The sequence below is a fragment of the Macrotis lagotis genome, chromosome 6 (assembly GCF_037893015.1).
Source record: "Macrotis lagotis isolate mMagLag1 chromosome 6, bilby.v1.9.chrom.fasta, whole genome shotgun sequence".
NCBI lineage: Eukaryota > Metazoa > Chordata > Mammalia > Peramelemorphia > Peramelidae > Macrotis > Macrotis lagotis.
In genome coordinates this window covers 106,217,935-106,241,585 of record NC_133663.1, presented here as the reverse complement: position 1 = coordinate 106,241,585, position 23,651 = coordinate 106,217,935, and the positions used below count along the sequence as shown (strand labels likewise).

The following is a 23,651-nucleotide window of genomic DNA, read 5'->3' as shown; positions in this document are numbered from 1 at the left end:
GAGCGAGATAACATTATCTGTAAGGCCTACTTCATAGTGTTGTCATATCTTATAATATGATCGATGGAAAGTTCTCTGAATGTTTTAAAGCACATTGTTGGTCATCACTATGACAATGAGTCTGTAGATAAACTAAGTGAAAGTCTTCACTTTGGTCCTAACTGTATAACTGTCTGTAAGTCAATTAACATTTCTGGCCTCCTTTTCCTCCTCAGTGAAATGAAGGTGTTAGTTTAATAGCTTACATTTTACAGTACTTGCTAGTTTAAAATATCCTACCTTCAGCAGTTATTGAATACTATGTTCAAGGTATTGTGATAGGCACTGGCAGAAGTACCTACTGTTGATCTGTTGTTGTAATGGGAATAAGACCTTAAAAGTCATCTCATCTAAGCCTTTCATTTTTCATATTAGGGATCTAAAGTTCAAAAAAAAGATGAAGGCATTTAATGCATTGTCATTTATCTAGCAATTATAGAACCAAGCTGTCAACCCCATCAGGGTTCTAAGCTCACTTCACTGCTCTTTTCACTAGACCAAGAAACTAGTCACTAAGTACATATTCTTGCCTTGTGTCCATTTCATTGAGATACAAAGACAAAAAAGTGAAATAGCTCCTGCCCTCAGAGAGTTGATGTTCTAGCAACATAAATAAAAAGTACATGCAAGAGAAACAAAGTAATTTTGGTGGGAAAACCTAGGCAACTGGGCAAAGATGATAATAATAACTAACATTTCTATAACATTTTAAAGTTTTTTCAAAGTACTTTATGATTATTTTCTCATTTGATCTTCACAGTGACTCTGGGAAGTAAATAGTATTATTCCCATTTTATAGATGAGGAAACTGTTAATGTGATTTGCAGGTTGTGCAGTTAATGTCAGAAAGATTAAGAAGTCTATCTAACTTATGAAGATAAACATACTTTAATGACCTGGGGACTCATTTAAAATTCATGTTAAACCCAGATCTGACTTGGAAGAATGTCAAAGATATGCCTGCTATCCAATGTAACATGTGATTTCATGATAAAGAATACAAATAAAAATCTTATGAACTCAATATCAAATCATGTAAGACAAGTGATTGCAGCAAAAGAGGGGGAAATCTCTTTTGTAGCATCTCATTCTTTTCCCCACCACTGTACAAGGTAATTTGAGGAAAAAGGACAGTAACGGTAGGGTGGTGAAGATGAAGTACATTACCTGAGTTTAGGAAAAGGTGAAGATGGGAAGGTAGTATATACTAGAAATGGCAGATATCATATGCTAAGGCATGGAAATAAAAAACAGGTGCCAGGATTAGGAAATAGCAAATAGGCCAGTTTGTTTAGAACATCCATAAAATCAAGCCATTGTTTAAAGGGGAATGATGGGAAATAAGTCTGGAAAGGTGGATTGGAGCCAGAATGTAAAGGGGGTTTTAAATACCAAAAAGAGGAGTTTTTATATTTTATCTAAGAATCACTAGAGAATTCTTTAAGATTCTTTGGAAAAAGAATAACATGTTAGACATGTGCCTCAGGAATATTAATTTTTGTGGTCTTGTGGAGAGAGAGAATGGATTAGAGAAAGGAAGGAAGGAAATGAAATTAGTTTGTTCTAGAGGCAATATAGCAGCTCTGAAGGTTTTTAGTGTGGTAATGACATGATAAGATCAATGATTCTTTAATGATATCTAAGAAACATTTTTTGACAGGTATTAGATAGAACATATACTAAAATCTAGTAATGCAAGCTGAGAAATTGATTTGATGAACCAGAAAGGATATATAAACTAGGGTGGTAGTCATGTTAGTGAGAAAGAGGTATAAGGCATATGGTAGAGGAATATTAGATAATTTTTGAAAATTGACTGGATTTTGGATGGGGGGAAAGCTAAGAAAATTATTCTGAGATTGTGAACTTGAATGACTGAATGGTATTTTCAGTAGAAAAAAGGAAGTTTGAGGAAATTTTAAGATTATTGTTCAGTTGAATTTTGTTTTAGACATTTTATACCTGAGATGCCCATAAAGATGCCAATTAAAAATCTTTAGTGGGCAGGAAGTAATCTAAAAGGGAACTCAGGAGAGACACTAGAATTAGAGATATATAAATCTCTGCATGTCATCTGCATGCTGTTAATAATTGAATCTATATGTGATAATGTGATCACCAAGAAATCAAGGAGCAATCATATTTGCACTCAGGTGAATTCGCAGAAATAGGTCATAATCATCTAGTTTAACAATTCTTGGAAGTTTCTGTTGTATCCTAGATGCATGTCCCATAAAGACAACATACCTCTCTTGCTGTTGATGTCTATAATTGCCTCAGTTGCCCTTAGCAACTACTACTACTCACCTCCCTTCCACTCTTCCTTAAATAATCTCTCACCTGATAGCACCTTTACATCATTCCTTGAAAAACAAATATCTTTAGAGTATCTAATTTCAACTTCTCTTTGGAAAGAACTTTTTCCAACTCCAAATGTTTAGGAGTCCTAAGTTTTCTCTGGTATTCTGAAAGCTTCTGACCTCTGTCATCTGGACTCAAATGAGGATCTAAGGATTTAAATCTGGCTCTTCAGAACTGTTTTTTTTCTTCTTTTTGTTATCATATTAAGTCTTTTTTTGTTGTTATACTAAGCCTTTCTTTGTTTTTGTTTCTTAATACTTGAGGCTTTTTGATAAACTAGAGACTGGAAAAGTGCTTCTTAAGTCCCTTTACCTTCTTTTGACCTTTAAGCATAGAGAGACATCACTTGACTGTGTCAGAAATCCAATCACACACTTTGCTGTAAGTGAGATATCAAGTTCTTTTTCTTGTTTGCCCAGCCTCGGGAGAGCTGATCACATGACCAACTTCCTCCAGTTCTCTGCATTGGTTAAATCCACATTCAGGCAACACAAACAGTGATCAGGATTGCTACCTATGCATGCCCATCATTAGGATTCTTTTTCTTCATTAAATCGCTTGGATTCCTTCACAAAACCCCAGAGGTTCACAAAAGACAATTTTACAAATACTTACCTAAGGAACTGTGTCTATATGCCTTATTAGGTCTTACTTACCCTATTATTTGTCTTGTAAATAACTTTTTCATGTTGCCTGCCCCATTAGAATATCATCCTCTTGGTAGATATGAGTTCTGGGCTTGGAGTCAGAAAGACCAGGCTTCCAATCCAGCCTCAGATACTTAGTAGCTCTGTGACCCTGAACAAGTCTGTTTAAACTCTGCCTCAATTTCCCCAACAGTAAACTGGGGATAATTATAGAACCTACTTCCTGGGGTTTTGATGACAGATAGATGAGGTGATATTTGTAAAGTGCTTGGTATAGTATCTTGTACATAACAGTCACTATATAATTTTTTTTTCCTTCCTCTTCCCCTTCCCTTCTTGAGGATAGGGACTCTTCTGTATCTCCTTCAGTTAGCATGGTATCTGGCACATAATAAACATCTATTAAGTTTTTTTTTTATGTGACTTTTTTTTTTTTAGGTTTTTGCAAGGCAAATGGGGTTAAGTGGCTTGCCTAAGGCCACACAGCTAGGTAATTATTAAGTGTCTGAGGCCAGATTTGAACTCAGGTACTCCTGACTCCAGGGCCAGTGCTTTATCCACTGTGCCACCTAGCTGCCAACATGAAATATTTCTAAGACATTTTTTTTCATTTCCTAACCAATTAGGAAAACTGGAAAAAATTCTACAAATGCAATCTATTTTTCTTAAATTTCCATTAACAAAAAATGAACCCTTTTTATAGAATGCCTGGCTCTGAGGTCAAAACTCTGATCACTATACCACATACAAGCAGTAACAAACTATTGTAATTGGTATGACTAGACTTTTCATTTAAGCCTTATCTTAATAGAGCACTTTACTGGTCATACATGGTTTTGCTCAGCACAGAAACAGAAAGCCCTCACTATGGCTAAAAAGTTGTGAGGTGAGAGGAGTATTTATTTCTTAAAAAGGATCTATTCTGTTCAGGTCTGAGACTTTGATAATGATTTACATGGGATCAGATCCCGTCTAAGAAATCCAGACCCACTATCCAAACAGTGCCAGACCCAAATTCTTCTGTCTTAGAGGAGCAACAACAGCAACAAAAATGAATAGTTCACATTTAAAATTTTCCATTAATATTTAACTTATAAACTCATGCTGAATTTTAATCAAATAAAAATCATTCAACTTACTTTTGTATAGGTTGCTAAGTTTACAGTTTTACAAAAGTAGAACAGATGGAAATTTAAGTTTTTAGACTTCTATCCATACCCTATATAGGAGCCTAGGGGCCAGACAGCTCATATAAGCAATAAACCTGTAATAACACTGCATAAGCTTAATTATAATAATAAAAGTTTTCTTCAAATTAATGCTCTGAAAAAGAGCTAAATATGAAAAACAACTAATACAAAGAATTAAGTGAAATTCATATGCAGAATTATAATGGGTTATAATGGGTCAGTCAATCAGTGAGTATTTATTAAGCAGTTACTGTGGTTCAGGCACTATACAAAATACTAAGGAAACTGTAGATGACATTTTTTTGAAGGGTGTGTCCTAGTCTGCTCTATTTTGCACTTCATAAGCATAAAGCTATCTTTGCTTAGAGGATAAGGTAATGTGCATTTTATCTCAAGTCTTACTAGTTATATCTTAACCCTTGAGTAATATTGTTTCTTGAAAAGGGCTGGAAAGTAATGAGGACTATTCCTGTGTGTGTACCTATATACAAGATGATTTGAATTTTAAATGACCTTCAATATAAATATATCTCAGGAGTAAATTCTCTAAGGCCATGGATGAAGGATGTGATTGTTTCAAAGAAATATTCATTAAACACACTGAAATTCAACTTGAGGTATCAGTTCACTTGATTATTTTTAATTCACTATATTCAAAACCAAACTCCAGGCCTCTAGGTAGAGAGTTTACTGCACTAAGTATCTCAGAGGACTTTGTTTATTCTTCAGAACTTTGAGTTACTGAATCAAAGAATGTTCAGGATTGTAAAGCCAACTTATTCATATAATCATAAGAAGCCCATCTGTATATCCATAATTAAAGAGAAACCACCACATCCCATCAACTAGGTGAGCAGTGGATTGCTGGGGCCTGAAATTAGGAATACTTATCTGCTTGAGTTCAATCTCACCTTAGATATAGCTCTGAAACTCTGGGAAAGGCACCCTGTTTGCCTCAATTTCCTCATCTGTAAAAATGAGCTGGAAAAGATATTTTTGCCAAGAAAATCCCAAATGAGGTCATCAAGCATCATAAAAAAAAAAACACTGAACAGCAGCAGCATCCCAAATCTTTTGAGGATTCTAGAATCCTTAGAAATCAAAAATTGTGAAAAAGAGAAAAGTCCAAGTCACCTCAAAGGTATACAGGAAGGCAAAGCTTTGGAAACCACCCATTGAGTTGATACGGTTAATAAATTACAAAGATTAGAAAGTTTAAGAAATAAAGAAATGGTAAGAAATAGGCTCTTTAGAGTCTCACAAAGTACTGGCGACAGCTTTGGATACTTTGGTTCACAAATTTCAATTGGAGTAGAAAGCAAATTCACAATGAATAATATAGTTTTCTGCATTTACCCTGGACTTTTAGTAAAATGAAGTTTACAATCTTTGCAATTGCTGTAGGGGCAAGAACATGGAACTAGGACTCTGAACATATGGGTTCAAATTCATGTTCTGCCACTACACCATATTGTGAATGTGGACCTTAGTTTCTTCACCTGTGGAATGAGAAGAATGAATGTTCTAGATAACATCTTTAAAGGACTCTAAATTTAAAATTTAAGATCTCATTCATCTTATTTCTTGTCTTGTGTACAGATTAAAAATATTATCAAAGCTTAAAAAAGATCAAACAAATAGCAGTGCAGTCATAAGAACTATACCTCTTCCTTCTATTCTTTATTTATAAATCTCAAAGATTTGTTTCCTCCCTAACAGTTGACTCTTCTGAGGGTTGGGCACTTTTTTAGTTAGCCTAAATCTAAGGAATTTGTCTTTCCATGCATTATGACTGATTTGACCCAGGAAAATATGTTTGCCTATCAACCCAACATCTATAACCATTATAATTACAAATTGCCAGAATCAAAGGTACTTTTGTGGATAGCTGAGATTCAAGACAAACATAAAAACAAAGACAAACATAAAAAGCCTCAGGCACCTATCCAGAAAAGGGTATGCTTTCTTATTAAGGAAGTAGACAATAGTAACTCTGTAGTCCACAAGCAAGTTTTATCAAAATATGGTTGATTTCTCAGGCAAGCATTCATTTTCATGTTCCATGTTGGACAGAAGTTCACAAGTGCCCATGACAATGGAATGAAAGTAAATTTCAAACCTGATTTTAGTAAGTAGCACAATTATTTTCAGCCAGCTCTTGGATTACATTATACAAAGTATGGCTGAGCTTAATATATTGATAGCCTTCAAGTTTCTTTGTGATGCTTCCACCATTGAATTAGTGTATAATCTCACAAATAAGTTTAAAGTAAATGATTAGTAGCTAGAAAAGCTTGGATTGGTAGGCAGTGTTAGATAAAAAACACTAAGGGTGAATTTTTCAAGGAATTGTGAGTGGGGCAGGACTTCAGAAAAACCTTAGACTTGCATGAACCGATGCTGAGTGAAGTCAACAGAATCAGAAGAACATTGTACATATTAATAGTAATATAGTGTGATGATTGACAATAATGGACTTGTTCATTTCAGCAGAACAATAATCAAAGATAATTCTTATGGAATTGTGATGGAAATTAACATCCCCATCCAGAGAAGGAACTATGGAATGCAAGCCAAAGCTGCATATTTTCCATTTTTAACATTTGTTTTGTATTTTATGGTTTTTCCCTCTCACGGTTTTTATTTCTTTTTTTGTTCTAAATCTTCTTGCATAACATGATTAATATGGAAATATGTTTAACATAAGTTATTCATGTATAACCTATATTAGACTGCTCTCTGTCAGGAGGAGGGGAGAGGGAAGAGAGGAAGAAAGAAAAATGTGAAACTCAAAACCTAACCAAAAAAATGAATGTTGAAAACTACCTTTGCATGTAACAGAAAAAATATGTAAAAACAAAATTTAAAGAGAAAAAGAGTGAATCTTCAAGCCCAGTATTCCTGAAACTTAAAATAACCAAAGTATATCAACTCAAGGGCTACCTAGTTATTCCTAAATTAAGTTCATTTTAATATCATCTAAAGTATGTTAGTTTGAGATGGAGGATTGGGGAACTGGGAAATCATCCTTGGTTAATATAGTATTCTATGTTCTTACCAAATACTTATATTTCTCAAACAGTAATACTTCCATTGGCATATAGGATAGAGTTTAATAGTATCCTTGCTAAAAAATCCACCTGTTGTAAAAAGAAATGTAGGAGGCATAATAAATTCATTCCAGGATGTCAGAATCTAGGAGATTATAATACAAAACCATCATTAAATACTAATTAAAATAGTGTCATGGTGTTTCAACAGTTAATATGAATTAACTAATTATTTTCACCTGATGAGAATGTTTGTGTCAGTCATTAGGCATAAATGTGTAATAGGAAATCTTTCTTGCTTTCATAAAATAAAATAAAAGAGCAGAATGAAGTGAATGAGTTGGGAGATAAAGATAGGGAGGGGGACAAATTAGAACAGTAGTCAAGATAGCAAGAGCAACAAAAACAATCTCTGATAGCTTTGTAGTCTGATCTAAGGGCCTTCCCAGTTATTTAAAGATATTTGACTAGGTAAGAACAAATAAGAACTGGTCACAGGGAGCAGTTTACAAGTAAACTTTGACAATGTATGGGGGCGGCTAGGTGGTGCAGTGGATAAGAGCACTGGCCCTGGAGTCAGGAGTACCTGAGTTCAAATTCGGCCTCAGATACTTAATAATTACCTAGCTGTGTAGCCTTGGGCAAGCCAATTAACCTCATTTGCCTTGCAAAATCCTTTAAAAAAAAAAAGACAATGTATGGGAGAACATTGCTGTTGAACTATATAATGCAAGCCAGCACTGCTGTGAATACTCTATGAGATCTTTAAGAAATTTTACACAAAATTATACAGCATTTCTTCATTGTACAGCATTTTTCATGTCTCACAGATTTGATAATTGAGGTATCCCTTGTATGCATTGTGATAAGCTAAATTAAGTTTTCATCATCGAGATATTTTTACTTTTGTGATCTAAACCAGTTTTAACTTCTGGATACTTCTGTAGCTTATTTTCATCATTATCTCTGGGATCCTGTGGTTATAAAATATCTGGCAGAAAACATTTTGCCAGTGAAACTTCTGATTGAAATAGAGTTATATCCACAAATAGTAGGAAGTGCTTTTCTAATGTTATAATTATTTCTGAAAGAAGCAAATAATTACAAAGTAGGAAAGGTTGCTATATGTAATCAGGGAAAGAGAAATATGAGCAATGACAATAGTCTACAAATAAATGAAGGATTCATGCAAGGAAAATGCTTGCCAACTTTATATGCATGCAGAGAGGATTAAACAAAAGGAAATAAATTTTAATTGGAGCAAGAGATTTGTAAGTCAAAAGATATTTTTAGTCAAATATTACCAATTAAGGCAAGAAGAGTTGTGAAATTTCTATTTAAAACAATAACATGTTCAATGCAAGGCAGTTAGACTTTGTAGAAAGTGAAAAAAGCAAATGGTTCTTATCTTCAGTTTACATTTTAGGTGAGAAGATAAAAATATTCAAGAATGCTGTTAATATTGATATCAAGAAAAACAACCATGTCCCATGTCCTTCCATAGCTTGACTGGATGGCCAAAGTCCTGAAACTATTTTACAATTCCTGACTTTTAAAGTTTCGTACCATATTAACCAGAAGAAAAAAAAACAATGCAAAAATGGAATAGTTTAGGGAGAGCACTTTTTTGGTTTTAATTTGGGGGAGATAGAAAGAGGTTGATGAGACCAGTTTTAGAAATGTCAAGATTAAGGTGATGGCTGGACAATTTAGGTAGAAATATCTAGCAGGCAGCTGGAGACTGAGTTCAGTTCAGCAAAGAGGTTAGACCTAGAGAGAACATCAGATTTAGCTTTGTTATCTTTTAGTTTTTCCTAGCACAGTGATTTGGAAACAATATAATAAAATAACTATTTAATATATTTATACGCTAGGTGAAGATAGAAAATGGATGACATTTTAGGAGGAAAGAATTTTGAGAAAGAAGAGTTGGTAGACAGGTATTGAATCTCAAGACAGACCCACTTTTATGAAAGTGGAAGGAAATCAGATTATGGAAAGTCTTAAATAGCAAACTCAATTCAAATCAACAAGATTTTATTAGGCACTTATTGTATATAGGGATGCCAAAATAAACAAAAAATGCTTTCCCCAGGAAACTTACTGGACTGAATGATGATGGATAACCAAATCCAATTAATTAACAGAGAAAACACCAAAATCTAGGCCAATTAAGAAAGACCTTATGTAGGAAGTAGCACAAATCAATCAATCATTTATGTTCAACTCTGAGTATACAGAAACAAAAACAAAACCATTTCTTTCCTCATAGAACTTACAAAGAGTAAATAACATAGTTATCTAGAAGTATTCACTTAAGAAATATATGGTAATAGTGGTGGAGGTGCAGGTGGTGAAGAGAAATCAAAGCTTGATCAAGAGATTGAGCAGCCATCGCCTTCAACTTGGATCAATGTATACCATGGAAACAATGTAAAGACTAACAGACTGCTTTCTAGGGGGGGGGGAGCAAGAATAGGGGGGGAAATTGTAAAACTCAAATAAAATCTTTCTTTGAGAGAGAGAGAGAGAGACAGAGAGAGACTGAGTAGCCTCGGCAGGGAAAACTACCCCAGGTCTCTCTGGCTTAGTTTTTTCTTTGTAAGCCAGGTAACTCCAATATTATTGGGGAAAATAGTTAGGACAAAGGGATTTATCCCTGGGAGAGTACCTAGGTAAAGTTTCTGTATAGAGTTAACAAAAATAAGGGTCCCTGCCCTGGAAAATGCCTTAGACACTGGGAGTGATTATATTCCTTGGTTGGAATGGTAGTGGCCAAATAATACAAGTATTAACATTAATTTTAGGGTATGTGGAAGAGGAAGGAATTCAGTAGTAAAGATCTTTAAGTGCTGAACAAGAGTTTATATTTAATCCTACAAATAATACAGAACCACATAAATTTATTGTTTGGGGGAGTGATGGGGTGTTTATGGCTATAAAGGAAAGTTTGGATACCAGAGATGATTTCTAGAGAATACTGAAAAGCTTTGGTAACTGATTGGATATATTGAATGAGAACCAAAAATATTAAAGATGACAGACACCAAAGCTGTAAGCCTATATGCCTGGAATGATGATGATGATGCCCTTGACAGAAGCAAAGAAGTTAGGAAGACAATTAGGTGTGAGTTGAATATGAGATGCCAAGAGAATAATCAAGTTGGGAATGACCAAAAGATATTTGGTGATGGCAGAATGATGGTCAGGAGGGATACTAAAACTAGATATATAAATCTCTAAATCACCTAAATATAGAGTTGATAATTAAATCCATGGTTGTTGATGAGTTGAGCAAGAAAATGGAGAAAAGAGGACCCAGGACTGAGCTTTGAAATTCACCCACAATTAGGGAATCGAACAATCCAAGTAGAAAGAGGAGGAAGAGTCAAGAAAGAACAGTGGCATAAAAAAATTTAGGAATAAGTGGGTATCCAGGAAGAAAAGGTGGTTTAAAAAGTCAATTGTAAAGTCAAGAATTTTGTGGATTAAGAAAAATCTATCAGATTTGTCTATTAGGAGATAATAGCTAACTTTGTAGAGAGCAGTACATCAAAGCTGAAATATGAAAAAAGGTAGGAGTTCTATTAGGAGGTGAAGTGGATAATCATTTCAGAAATGAAAGACCACCTGGGCAGTCATAGAGGCCAGGAATAGAATGCTGAACTTGGGGGGGGGGGGGGGAAGGTAGGTTAGGCCAGTTTTACTAAAATAGCAAAAGTGTGAAAGAGAATGATGAAAAATAAAACTATAAAAAGAGATGGGTGCTATACTGCCAAGGACATTAAATGCCAAGCTAAGGAGTCTGCATTTTATCCAAGAGTCAATAGGGAGCCATATAAGATTCTTGAACAGTGAGGATAATGTGGCAGGTATATTGAAGGAGGAAGAATTTGAGAGGGGGGGAAATGGAGATAAAGCTAATTTATTTTAGAGGCAACAGGACAACTGGTTATTTTTAAGCAGGGTATGGCATGGTCACTCCTATGCATTGTTAAATGATAATAAAGGAAGAAGAAAAAGTAATAAAACTAGGAGAACCAGTATAATGTAGGATCATGGAGATCATAATAGGCTAGCATTTCTGAGTGTCACAGAGTGGGTAACATCTTTGGACCTTAAAAGTCAAGACATCAGAGTAACTACACCATGGTTACATAATAAGTAGCAGAACTAGATTTTAAACATAGATTCTCTAATCAAATTAAGACATTATTCTACTACAAATGAATGAAGATTGATCAGGATATTTGGCATGAGGGTTATTAATAACACAGGAGGCAATTTCAATAGAGCAGTGTGTTGGAGGTCAAGAAGTGAGGCATAGAAAATTTAAACTGATCTCTAAAAAAGTTTTGTAGTTTAAAAAAATTTAGAACAATAACAATAGGAAAGGGTAGCATGAAGTGAGAGGTTTATGTAATATAGAAATCTTTGTTGGATAATTTTGGTGTTATCCTATCTAGGGAACTCCTGGTTTTTTTTTTTCCAGTGCTAATATCAATGTGGAAAGTTTAGCATGAGAAATAATGAGATTAAGATATTGTCTTCAAAATTTTACACTGAGGATAATGATATATAGCCAGTATATAACTGGCTGATAATGAATGCATCTACCTGGACTAAGGACATCATGAGTAACTGCAAGATGTTCTAGTACAATAGCCACTTATTTTATCAGTGCCTTGAGAGATATATTTTTGTCTCTTTTGGTTTTCCTCTGCTTCTTTACAAAATTAGAGGCTATCAAGGATTTTATGAGTTTTTTTTTATTTTAGTGATATACAAAATTCCCCTCTGCTCTTTTTTTTATCATTTTTATTCATTTTCAATACATAAGATAAAATAAATAGCAAAATGAAACAGAGGAAAGACGATTATTTATAGCATCAGTAAATCAACAGTAGTGAAAACCTCAAGGGTACGGACTGCTGGCTGCCAGAGCTGTCTTGGGTTATTGCATAGATTAAAAACATATATTTGTCATATACTTTACTATTATGCAGAACCAGTTGTGCTTTAAAAATTAAATTTATAGGTCATTTTGCCCACTACCAAAGTTAAGCCATTGCCAGGGCATAACAAAGCTGCTATTTACCAGGTCAGAGCAGTAGTTAATAAAGACAAAAAGTAACTAAAGTCAGAATTTTTAGGTGGACAGAAGAGAAGTACTCCAGTTAAGCACACCAGATTTCAAAATACTTCTTCTGCCAAAGCTACTCCAGCCTCTGTATTGACCAGAAGAGACAGGAGATTAATTTTACATTTCATCTGAGAGTGACCCTTCTAAGAATCCAGTGTTCATTAGAGCCACATTGTAATACAGAAATCAATACTATCTTAAAGGAAATAACATCCCTTTCTGAATTGTAAGTGATCTTTCCTACAGTGGTCAGGGTATGTTCAGTTACCCAGTTATTCAGAGTTGGAGCTGCCATGCTTTTATGTATGCCATAAATACATTGAAATCTTTTTGATGGCTATTTTATTAGAATACTTTCATATGGATTTATTTGCTTGCCATTCCCTTCCCAGCTTTCTTTTGCAACCCTCATGAAACAATGGAAAAACCCATCTCAGAATGGTCATCAGTTTTGTTTTGTTTTTTTACCTTCCAACTTTCCTTGATCTTTCACCAAAGATAATCAGGTAGTATACTAGAATCATAGGGTATTACTGGACCAAATTTAAGGCATTTTTTCCTGGTGTTTAAATGAAGTGAATCCTGTACATTTAAGAAACTCTGCTATTCAGCTTTAACAATTTACCAGCTTTCAATTCAGGCATGGAAAGCTGTCAAGGGACTCCAGTGTCAACTCTCATGGTAAAAATTGTACAAGGAGTAAAATGGAGTACGATATGCATTTTTATATCTTAAAGGAAAATAGCATTTATTCTCATGCTATTTCATTTGAATCCCCAGGAACTCCTTATATTTAGGCAGAGTTGTCTGTTTTATTCCCTTTCAGAAAAGGAATTAAGAATAGCATCAAGTTTCCCTTGCCTGACTATACTGAAAACAGCAGTGAATGTTTATAATAGAAGCAATCCTAGATAAAACACAGTTCTACCAAGACAACATTCAAAGTTTTTTAAAATAAAAGAAAGGAATTAAAAAAAAAATACAGAGTTTAATTTTATATAAAACATTGGGGGAAAATCTTCAATCCTTAGGATGATTTAAACCATAATTTTATATTTCCTTTGAATATTGATTTTGATGAGGCTTTAGAAGAAATAGAAAGTAATTATGAATCAATTATTAGCAAGCATTTATTAAGTACCTGTTGTGTGGCAGATACAAAAACAGAAATAAAACAACCCTTACCCTCAAGGAGTTCAGAGGGGAGGTAATGTATGCTTATAAAAATATGTAAAAAAAATGCAAGTTTAATTGGATGAAGAGAGAAATATGCTTAGCCCTCCCCAACCCTCAGTTAAGGATTAACTGTTATTCTAGATTTTAGGAGGGACCTCTTTTTTAAGCTTACCCTGCATAAAGAGGGATCAGGAGGAAACAGATTCCCCTTCCTCCTGCCACCTCTTCTGCTTTGGGTCTAAGTCCTTTTTGTGCAGATGTTGCTACACCTGCATTTCAATAGTCAAGTTGTTCCAAGATCTTTTTTTTTGGGGGGGGGGGGTTGTTTCAGTGAAGATCTGTGATTTCACAAGTACAAGTTTCCCTCTGATTAAGCAGATAGACAATTAATGTAGATTTTTTCATCTTAAAAAATGACCTGGGAAACTGAAAAGTTAAGTGACTTGCCTAAAGTCACACAGTCTTGCCTGAGACAGGACCCAGTCTTGTAATTCCCTTGTTGATTTTATAATCACTGAATCAAGCTGGCTCTCCAAGTTGTTAAGTTGGTGATGGGGGCATAGACCACAGTCCTCCATGTCTGTATTAGAGATCCACACAAGGGTCTGGTTGGAGGAGAGCAGTTAAGCCTTTTCCAAGAAGAATCATTTAGGTTTTTTCTATATCCAATATATACACATTTATTGGATATAGAAAATATAACAAGTGACCATTTTTTTTAGATCTTACTAGTTTCTTATCAGTGGTATCTCAAAAACAAAAACCCTTGCATGATTTATAATGGCAAAGGGAAAGATGAAAGCAACTAGCTCTGTTAATACAAGCTCATGTCTTCTTTTTCTCCATTTATCTAAAAATTTGCTTGCTGTCTCTTACTATTTGCTTTTCTGAATTCTTGCATGATAGGTGCTCCTTTTTTCTTTCAGTGAATTAACTTTCATTCAGAATTTATTTAGATTAATTTTTAATTTCATTAAGTCACTTCATTTATATGCCTTTGTAAATGTTTCAAGTTCTTTTACCTATATGTTTATCTTGCCTTCTACATTAGATTAGGGGTCTCCAAACTATTTTACACAGCAAAAAATCATTAAAACACACACCTCTAATACATGTATTTGTCACTCTGTTAACTTCAGTGACTACCATTGACTTGTGAAATGGGCAGCTAGGTGGTGCAATGGATAGGTCAGGAAGATCAAGTTCAAATTTGGTCTCAGACACTTGATTCTTACTATCTGTGTGACCTTGGACAAATCACTTAACCCTGATTGTGTCTCATCCAAGGCTATTTCCAGTCACCTTGATTCATGTCTGGCCACTGGATCCTGCTGACTCTGGAGGAGAGAGTGAGGCTGGTGACTTAGCACAGCACCCCCCCACTCAAATTCAGTTCACTTGTTTGTCAGGGCATCATCTCCTTGATGCCATGGTCTTCTTCAAGAATGAAAATACATCATTGTCACATATACTACCATTCTAATAATTGTATTATTGAATTTATGCAAGTTACTAAAATGGAAAATTTAAAAGATAAAAAAAAAGAGCTAAAATAGTATCTTATTCTAAAGTCAACAGGAACCATTAGAGTTTACTGAGTGACATGTGATTAAAGAAAATCACTGGTTGTTTTGTAGAGAGGTGTGTGTGTGTGTGTGTGTGTGTGTGTGTGTGTGTGTACATGCATATATGTGTACAGATATAGATATGTTGATGACCTTCATGAATTTGACCTTAATAAAGAATTAAACTAACATGTGTTAACCTTCAGAGTTTGTCCTAATAAGGAACAAATGGAATTAAGTTAACATAGACTTTTTAAATTAGTTTCTCTAACCTGCATGGTTTAGAGAATGCATGGGGCCTAGTTAGAAAAGGTAACCCCCCCAGTGGGATTTTGGAGAAGCATATTTATATGATTGCACAATCAGATGGTCAGATCAGATAAAACTTCTTGTGCACTTGTTTATCAAGAGGGTGGATGTGTTTCATGCCACATAGTATGTGTTTCATGTCATGTTCATTTGGGACCAAGAGTTCATTATCAGAAATTCCAAGAGTAGGAAGAGTGCCCCCTTCCAACTCAGGACCTTTGTGCCTTATTCCTTATGCTAAAATCTCCACAAAGCATGAGAATCTTTTCCCTCCTGAATGTCATCGCCATCTTGTGACTGTTGATATAATGGAGAGATATATATTTATTAGAAAGAGAAAATTCATAATTTTAAATAACTCTGTCATTGTATATGTACATTTAAACACAATACATATTGAAAATGACAGCCTGAACTGGAAATTGGTGATGTGTGTGTACAGAGAAAGAGATGAAAACTGGAGATTTTATGGAGATAGAAATGAGAGTAAAACTGATTGGAAGTTTTGAGTGAGAGAGGAGAAATCAAAGATAGCACTTAGGTTGCCAAACTGGATGATTGGAAGAACTGTGGAGTCCTCAATAAGATAGGAAAATTTAGAACAGGGGTGGGTTTGGGGGAAAAGTAAGGAACTCTGTTTTGAACATGGTGAATTTAAAATGCCTACAGGACATCAAGTTCATAAAATCCAACATGAAATTGACAATATGGGACTGAAAGTCAGGATAGAATAGAATTAGATTTATAGATCTGAGTGATCAATATAGAGACAAAAATTAATGTAGAGCTAAAGAAATCACCAGTGAGAAGGTATACAGAGAGAGGAGGAGGGTCCTGTACAAGCCTTTCAGTACACTTACTATTAATGGGCTATGACATGCATGATGATTCATCAAGAGAAACTGAAAAAGAAGAAGGAGATAGGAAAAGAACTTAGAAAAATATCAAAACAATTTAAAGATAAGAGAGTGGGCAACAGGATGAAATGCTTCAGAGAGGTTGAGAAGAATATGAACTGAGAAAAGACCATAAGATATGGCAATGAAGGGGTCATTTGAGTGAGGAGTGAAATATAACTAAAAAGTTGAGAATCTGTGTTATTGGAAGATGATCCCCTTGACAAAAATAAGGAAATTCCAAAGAGAGAGGTAAGTGTGAGGCAAAAGATAATGTAATCACAATCCATCCAGGCCTATCCTTTCTTTATATCTCACTCTCACTAAAAAAATGAAAAATAAGAAAGAATGATGACTTACTTAGATTAGGGGACTAGATGTGGGGACATGGTGGGGAAGGGAGAGATTTTGCTTTCAGAGTTAATCTGGTGCCTGAGTTAGGTTTCTGAAACAAATGAGAGACCCAAAATAGGACACAGAGTAGAAAAAAGCATTGAAGTGACTAGGGAAGCTATAGTAGAGGCAAACTCATCAATTTGGCTTCGGGCATGACCTTCAACATATCTTCCCACCATCAATTTGGTTGATCACATAACCAGTGAGGTCAAGCCATAGTCCTCTCCTTAGAGATCATTGCTCTAAATTGTAAACCACTTAAAACAAGGATTACTTTCTTCTCTTTTCATTTTAGTTGCACATAGAGTGATATGTATACCACAAGTGCCCAATAAATATTTACTATCCAATTCATTCTATTTTGAAAAGTACTTAAGAAAATTTAATAGGATCAATCAATCTCTTGGTTTATATGGAAGATTTTTCTACCCAGCTTCTCTTTTAATGTAATTAATTAAGAAAAAACTTCATTTGGAATATTATCTGGTGAGGACTGTTGAAATGTTTAAATAACTCATAATTGGTTAAAATAGAATGATCATTCATAAATTATTTGTTCTAAATAAGAAGGCCATATTGCAAGGTACAAATGTTTACAAAATATCCATAGAACCTCAGGTTCAGGAATTTGTTGTTGGAAATCATTCAGAGTAGTCATGGTGACAACATTAATTTGTTTTAGCTTCTGGCAGGTACTGATCTAGGGCCAGTATTCCTGAAGTTAAAAAAACAATACCAAAAGTTTCAACATTACCCTTTGAAACTACTGAGCTAGTGTTTTAAAATGTTATATCAGAAGTTAGGAGACTCTTGTTATGTTTGTGACCTTGGGCAAATTATTTCTCCTAGTTCTGTTTCTGTAGCTATTATATCTTCTTTATATGGATAGTAGGAAAATTATATGTTTCTGTAAATAATTTTGTACTATAAATATAAAGTATTACTTAAACTCAGCAATGTTAAATTATTTAAGACATTTCTTTGTGAAATGATTTATAAACTCCCTTTCATATACCCTCTAGAGCTAGTGTCTTTGTTGTACCACAGATTTACTCTATGGCACTCTAGACAAGTCACTTAGCCTTTTTTTTTTTGCTTTCACTTTTCTATCTTGTAGCATAATGGTTATAGTGATTTAAAAGTGTAATGAATGCTCCTAAATAAAAGTGCTATCTAAACTTTTAGTATTAATATAAGCTTTAGTGTTAATAAAAAATGATACTTCACCTCTTATTGATGCCATCAGCAGAAAACCATAGCAGTCAAAGCATCTAAATAAATAAACCATTTCAAAGGTATTTCCTGCCATAAGAAGGGTTCCAGATGATAACTGAGTCTTTGGGGGGTCAAGGACAGGTGAGGACCATGTTGCTGTAGTGTTTATTCATCCTAATATACATTTGACATTTGGTCTTCTGCCCTCTGTTCTCAGTTATAAGTAATTTTGCTTTCCCAAAAAATTGTTTTTAAAAGTTGATCCTCGGGGCAGCTAGATGGTGCAGTGGATAGAGCACCCCACCCCCACCCCTGGAATCAGGAGGACCTAGTTCAAATGTGGACTCAGACACTTAATAATTGCCTGTGTGATTTGGGGCAAATTACTTAACCCCATTGCCTTGCAAAAACTAAAAAACAAAAAAAAAAACCTAAAAGTTGATCCTCGCATACATGTACCTTAAAATATTGTTATTTGTTTCAGTTTAAAACTATGAAACCCATTAAGACTTCTCATTCAAATCAAATAATAGCAAATTTAATCCTATAGTACCCTATCCTGTGAAATATTCTAACCTTCATGTATAAGTTGGGGAGGGGAGTTGGGTTTTGTGGAGGGGAGAAGGCAGAGGATGACTATTCCATATTTAAAGGTACTCAAATGGATTTGCAATTTGACACAATTAATTTGCTTTGAGCAGAGGCATTAACTAAGTAGGAATAGTTAGAATAGCTAGAAAACATTTCTCTCTATAAACCTGTGGTGCACTCTCATTCGAGTATACATCCTTGGGAAAAGTGAGTACAAACTTGGCACACATTTATAATGAGGCACACACAGTAACCCATGCAATTTATATCACCAGTACCTCAAGGTTCAAGAGAAGAAGAATATTAATAGCAACACTAATGACTAGAATTCATACAACACTTTACCAAGTTTTACCAAGATCATCTCCTTTTATCTTCACAGCAAGCCTAGAAAGTATTTGCTATTGTTGCCCCATTTTAAAGATGAGGAAACTGAGGGTGAGAGGTTAGGTGACATTTTCAGGGTCACACAGCTAGTAATTGTCTTAAAGGCTAGATTATCTTAAGGCTAAAACTCAGGTTTTTCCTGACTGTGAGTACAACACTCTACCTACTGTGGCACCAAATTGCTTAATATCCTTTCACCTCCTCATAGTGTTCTCATGTTGCTCCCTCTTAGGTATAGCGTCTCTCTAGTAGGGGCTACTTCCTGGGAACTTAACTCTGAAATCTCATTCTCTCTTAGAGCCTTGGTCAGCTCTCTTCTCTTCTGCCAGAACTACTTGTTACAGATTCTATGTCTGTCTCTCACCTCCCTACTAGAATTTCCTACTAGACTAGTAATTATTTTCACAACTCCATGAGTGATAAGCAAAGAAATGAGAAAATTCCATACTTGGCCTGCTGGCCTTTGGTAGAGATGTAGGACACACTCCACAGACCTGTTAGCTTTTTCTAATGTCTAAGGTCTGGCAAACCCACTTTATTAAAGGGTATCAGGTCTCTCCTTCTAATTTATCAAGTACATGGATAGCAGAACCTGGAAATGGTTTTGCATTTAGTTTAATATATTGACACTAATTGCTTTTGCTGTCTTCCCATTGTTTTTGTGATTTGTCAGTTGAGTTGGAGGAGAAAAACCAACTCTATCCTCTTCCCATGCAACCACAGGGAATTTATCCACCTCTAAAAACCAACATACTTTAAAGGACTCTACTGAACCCTAGTATATCTAATATTATGAGTTGTGTGGCTTTCCTTTTGTAAAAAAAGATTTAGAAAAAAATAAGATTTTGCTAATTGTAAAAATAGCATCATAGCAGCACTGGTCAAGGTGAGCATTCAATCTGTGGATCCAGACTTTTTTGATTTTTATAAGAGATTAGATTAAAGCATGTGTAATGTGTCATCACATTTTAATACAGGTTATTAACTTCTTACTTCTTTATATACAGTCAACTCTTAGTTTTCCTTGCTAACAATGACAGATAAGGATGATAATTAAGATATCTGATCATTACAAACTATTCAGACATTATTTTAGCCAGTACCATTAACCTCATCTTCCCCATCAAACATTTTACCAGAGATTTCAAGTAGCAGAATTGACTTGTTAAACTTTTTCCAGAGGTGTAGTAAATAGAGAGGCATCTTCAAAGTCAGAAAGATCAAGGTTCACCTCTGACCTACCAAATGTCTCTGGGCACACACCTCTAAGGAACCTGTGAGTGTTCAAGAAAACTCACTAACACTACAAGTCGCAGAGACGGAACCAACTTACACTGTTAGAGTGAGTTGCCTCACCTCCGAGTTTTCTGTAGTAAAGAAATAGCCAGTTCAGTGCCTGTCCTTTCTTAACATCTATGATGATGTTACCAACAAAAATTTGATCAGCACTCAGAAAATAGCATCAAGGTGACTGAACAATCAAGAGTTAATTATCGGATCATGGAATTTTGAAATTGGAAGTGACCTGAAACATCAGCTCTTCTACATTTGAGAAAACTCTAGCCTAGAGAGGCTGTTATTTTGCCCAAGGTCACTGTTATAGTAAGTTGCAAAGCTCAGATTAACCTAGGTCTTCTGACTTCTAATCCTATATTTTCCTCCATACCCTACAGTTTGAGCTACTAGGCTTTTTATGTTAAGTTGTGTATATAATTTTATTTGACTCTAAAAACCTGAACAAGTTGGTTGTGGGAAGGGTCATGAATACCATTTCTGAACTGTTGCTTTCACAAACAGAATTTGTGCAGTATAAACTAATAGAGCATAACTTACCTAAGTAAAAATCACTGCTCTATTAGATTTTTATTTTTGAGTAACAATTGTCCACCTGATATAGAAGAAGATAGGAGAAGGGTATTTATTTTCTTCCAACAGCTAAAAGGTGATCACACTTGTGAAATTCGTTGAGATTGTCCAAGAAAGTGTGTAAAATACTCATCCATCACTAGGCGCCCCTGGTCAGGAAATGACAGTGCAGTAAATATCTTCAGCAGCCACCTTTTAATGTACAAGCTGTTTTCGGTTGGAATTTTCAGCACTCACATAAAACACACTGTCATGAGTGACTGCCTGTGCTCCAAAGTCATTATTATTGGGATAATGGAACATCTTTCACCGAATAACCAAAAAACTTTAAATGTCATGTCAAGTTTGTTGAAGCCATTTTCAAACCTTGTTCAAGGTTACATGAATATTGAGTATGCCTTTTTTTTAAGTTTCAGATCTATGAGAAGAATCACTCGTAAGACTATAAGATTTGTCACTTAATTTTGAGGGGGGTTGGTAATCTGTCTGGTACTCTCTGGAAAAGTCAATCAACTACAACTGATTATATCTTTGGTTTGTATCATTAGATACTATAACAGATTCCTAATGATGGTATGAAAAGTCAAGATCATTCTCACTGACTAGTAATTTACCAAATTGGAAAGAATATAGATTTTCTTTTACAATTAAATAGGGGCAAAAAGCTGTTGATTATAATAGATTTTAGCACTTTTCAGATTTTAACACTATACCTGCCATATCTATTATCTATCTTTCAAAGGAATCTAGATCATTTCAGCCTCTAATGGCCTTTCATTTTTTGTGTACAAAATAGCTTTGTTTTGGGGGGGATTTTTTTTCTAATACTAAAACAAATCCTAAGGGAAAAACTAATGAAGTGGTTTTCATGTGTGTTATATGTACAATATACATATATATATATACATAATAATATATATTCTAATTTAGTAGAATTTTTTTAAAGAAAACCTTTTATCTGTTGCAAGTATGTCTTTCACCTTTGTCTATCTGTGAGACTTGTTCAATGAGAACTTTTATGACTATTTTATGAACACTTAGTAATTCCTAAATTATAAGCTCATATGGTTTTTTTTTCTTTGATTTTAGAGAACCAGAAAAAGCAACTGATGGAAGGGTCCCATTCCCACCACAAACTCAATTCCAACTCAACCAGGACTCCTGTTGCCAAGGAACTTAATTATAATCAAGACATTTATTCATCCACAGTGAGAATCAAAGATATTGGGAAGAAGGAGATCTGTGGCAAAGAAGGCACCAAAGAAAAGGAAATGGAGCCCCTTGGCTCTGTTTCTAAATCTGAATCACTTTCTGAAGTGGAGGCTCTGCTGGCAAGACTTCGTGCTTTATGAATTCAGGTGATAAGAATGATTAAGCAAACTCTAATGCCACACTATGCTTGGCTGCAAAACTTTTAAAAATGCCTTACTTTTGTATAACTGGCATTATATAGTTGTGCATTCCAAAGTATATCACAATTTTATCTAAAATTCTTACTTGCAGTGCTTTTGCTGTATGTTTGAGACCCTGTGCAAAACTTTAATGGGTTTACTGCCTTGTTTGTTGACAATCTGACCTACTATAGTTGGAAAGAGATATTGAATTTATGTGTGTGTGTGTGTATACATATACATATACATATACACATACACATACACATACACATACATATACATATATATAATTATTCTAGTGAACAGGTGGGTGACTATTCTATTCAACAATGTTTTAAAGAAATATATGATATGCTTACAGGTCTAAATAATTGGTTTGCTATCAATGAATCAAAAATCTCAGAATTCAACTCTTGCTGTATAGATGCATGTATGTTTGTATTTATATGTTTTTTCTTTAGTTATGATTTGCATTCTATCATTATAACATCAGAAATATGGAACAGACATGTAAAATGACAAGTCAACAGATTATAATCACTGCTGAATGAATTCTTCAAAACATGAGGCATGTTAAAGTCATTTCAAATATACAATGAAGACTATTCCTTAAGCTTGTACACAATGCAGATGCATTTATATAAAATGAATATATCTTACACCAAATTTTTGCTGCTGCAATTTTATATTGGTTCTAGAAGACTCTTTTTAGCTTTAAATCATGGCTATGGTACAAAATTATCATTTTGTAATTCCCAACTGTGCATTTTTTAATGTCATGAGTAGGATTATAAACTGCATGACTATCAATAACTTTTACGGGCAGGTTTTAATAAATAGATTTTCTTTTTAAAATATTTTACATAAAAATAGAGGCATTGCTGCTCTGTTAATTTCTCATCTAAGAAAATAAACTTGCACTAAAGGAAAAAAGTTGCTTTGTGTGGTTTCTCATTTAAACTTACGATGCACTATGAGTTAATTTGGAGATAGGTTGTTGCTGTTTATATATTTTGCATTATAAAATACACTATAAGGTCTTTTGCCTTCAGTAAAAAGCAGTTATTTGGAACCAGTCTTGGACGGGTCTCCTGCTTTTTATTTCCTTGTTTAAGTTGCCTCCTTCTTTCTGCTCCAAGTTAATAAAGTTAATTAATTAGAACTGTGAAACAGGGCCTGTTTATAGACATTGGGGAACAGAGTGTTTTCCATAGCCATTGTGGGAATAAATTGTTCTCTTTTTATGCATTACTAAAATGTGCATTTTGCCCTCTAGTTACAGTTCCCATTTTCCTGAAAACAAATAAAACTGCAAAAGGTAAAAGACATTTACACATTTAAACAGACAACAAGCCCTAACAGCAAAGCAGAATTGTTTTGTTTAGAAACGCATTTGCAGAAGAGAGTTGAAGGTATCAGTTCCTAA

At 34.5% G+C, this 23,651-nt stretch overlaps 1 protein-coding gene across 9 annotated transcripts in view; it reads left to right on the top strand.

Moving 5' to 3' along the window:
- The window catches only part of DIAPH3 (diaphanous related formin 3), a 543,832-nt gene extending 520,634 nt beyond the window's left edge, over nucleotides 1–23,198 (top strand). For 7 of the 9 annotated variants that reach the window (XM_074191775.1, XM_074191779.1, XM_074191781.1 and 4 more), the window contains one exon: nucleotides 21,921–23,198. In XM_074191775.1, the coding sequence (XP_074047876.1) occupies nucleotides 21,921–22,183 (263 nt within the window). In that variant the 3' untranslated portion in view covers nucleotides 22,184–23,198. The remainder of the gene's footprint in view (nucleotides 1–21,920) is intronic. The other 2 variants (XM_074191774.1, XM_074191778.1) reach the window with 2 other exon arrangements.
- The last annotated feature ends 453 nt before the right edge of the window (nucleotides 23,199–23,651 follow it).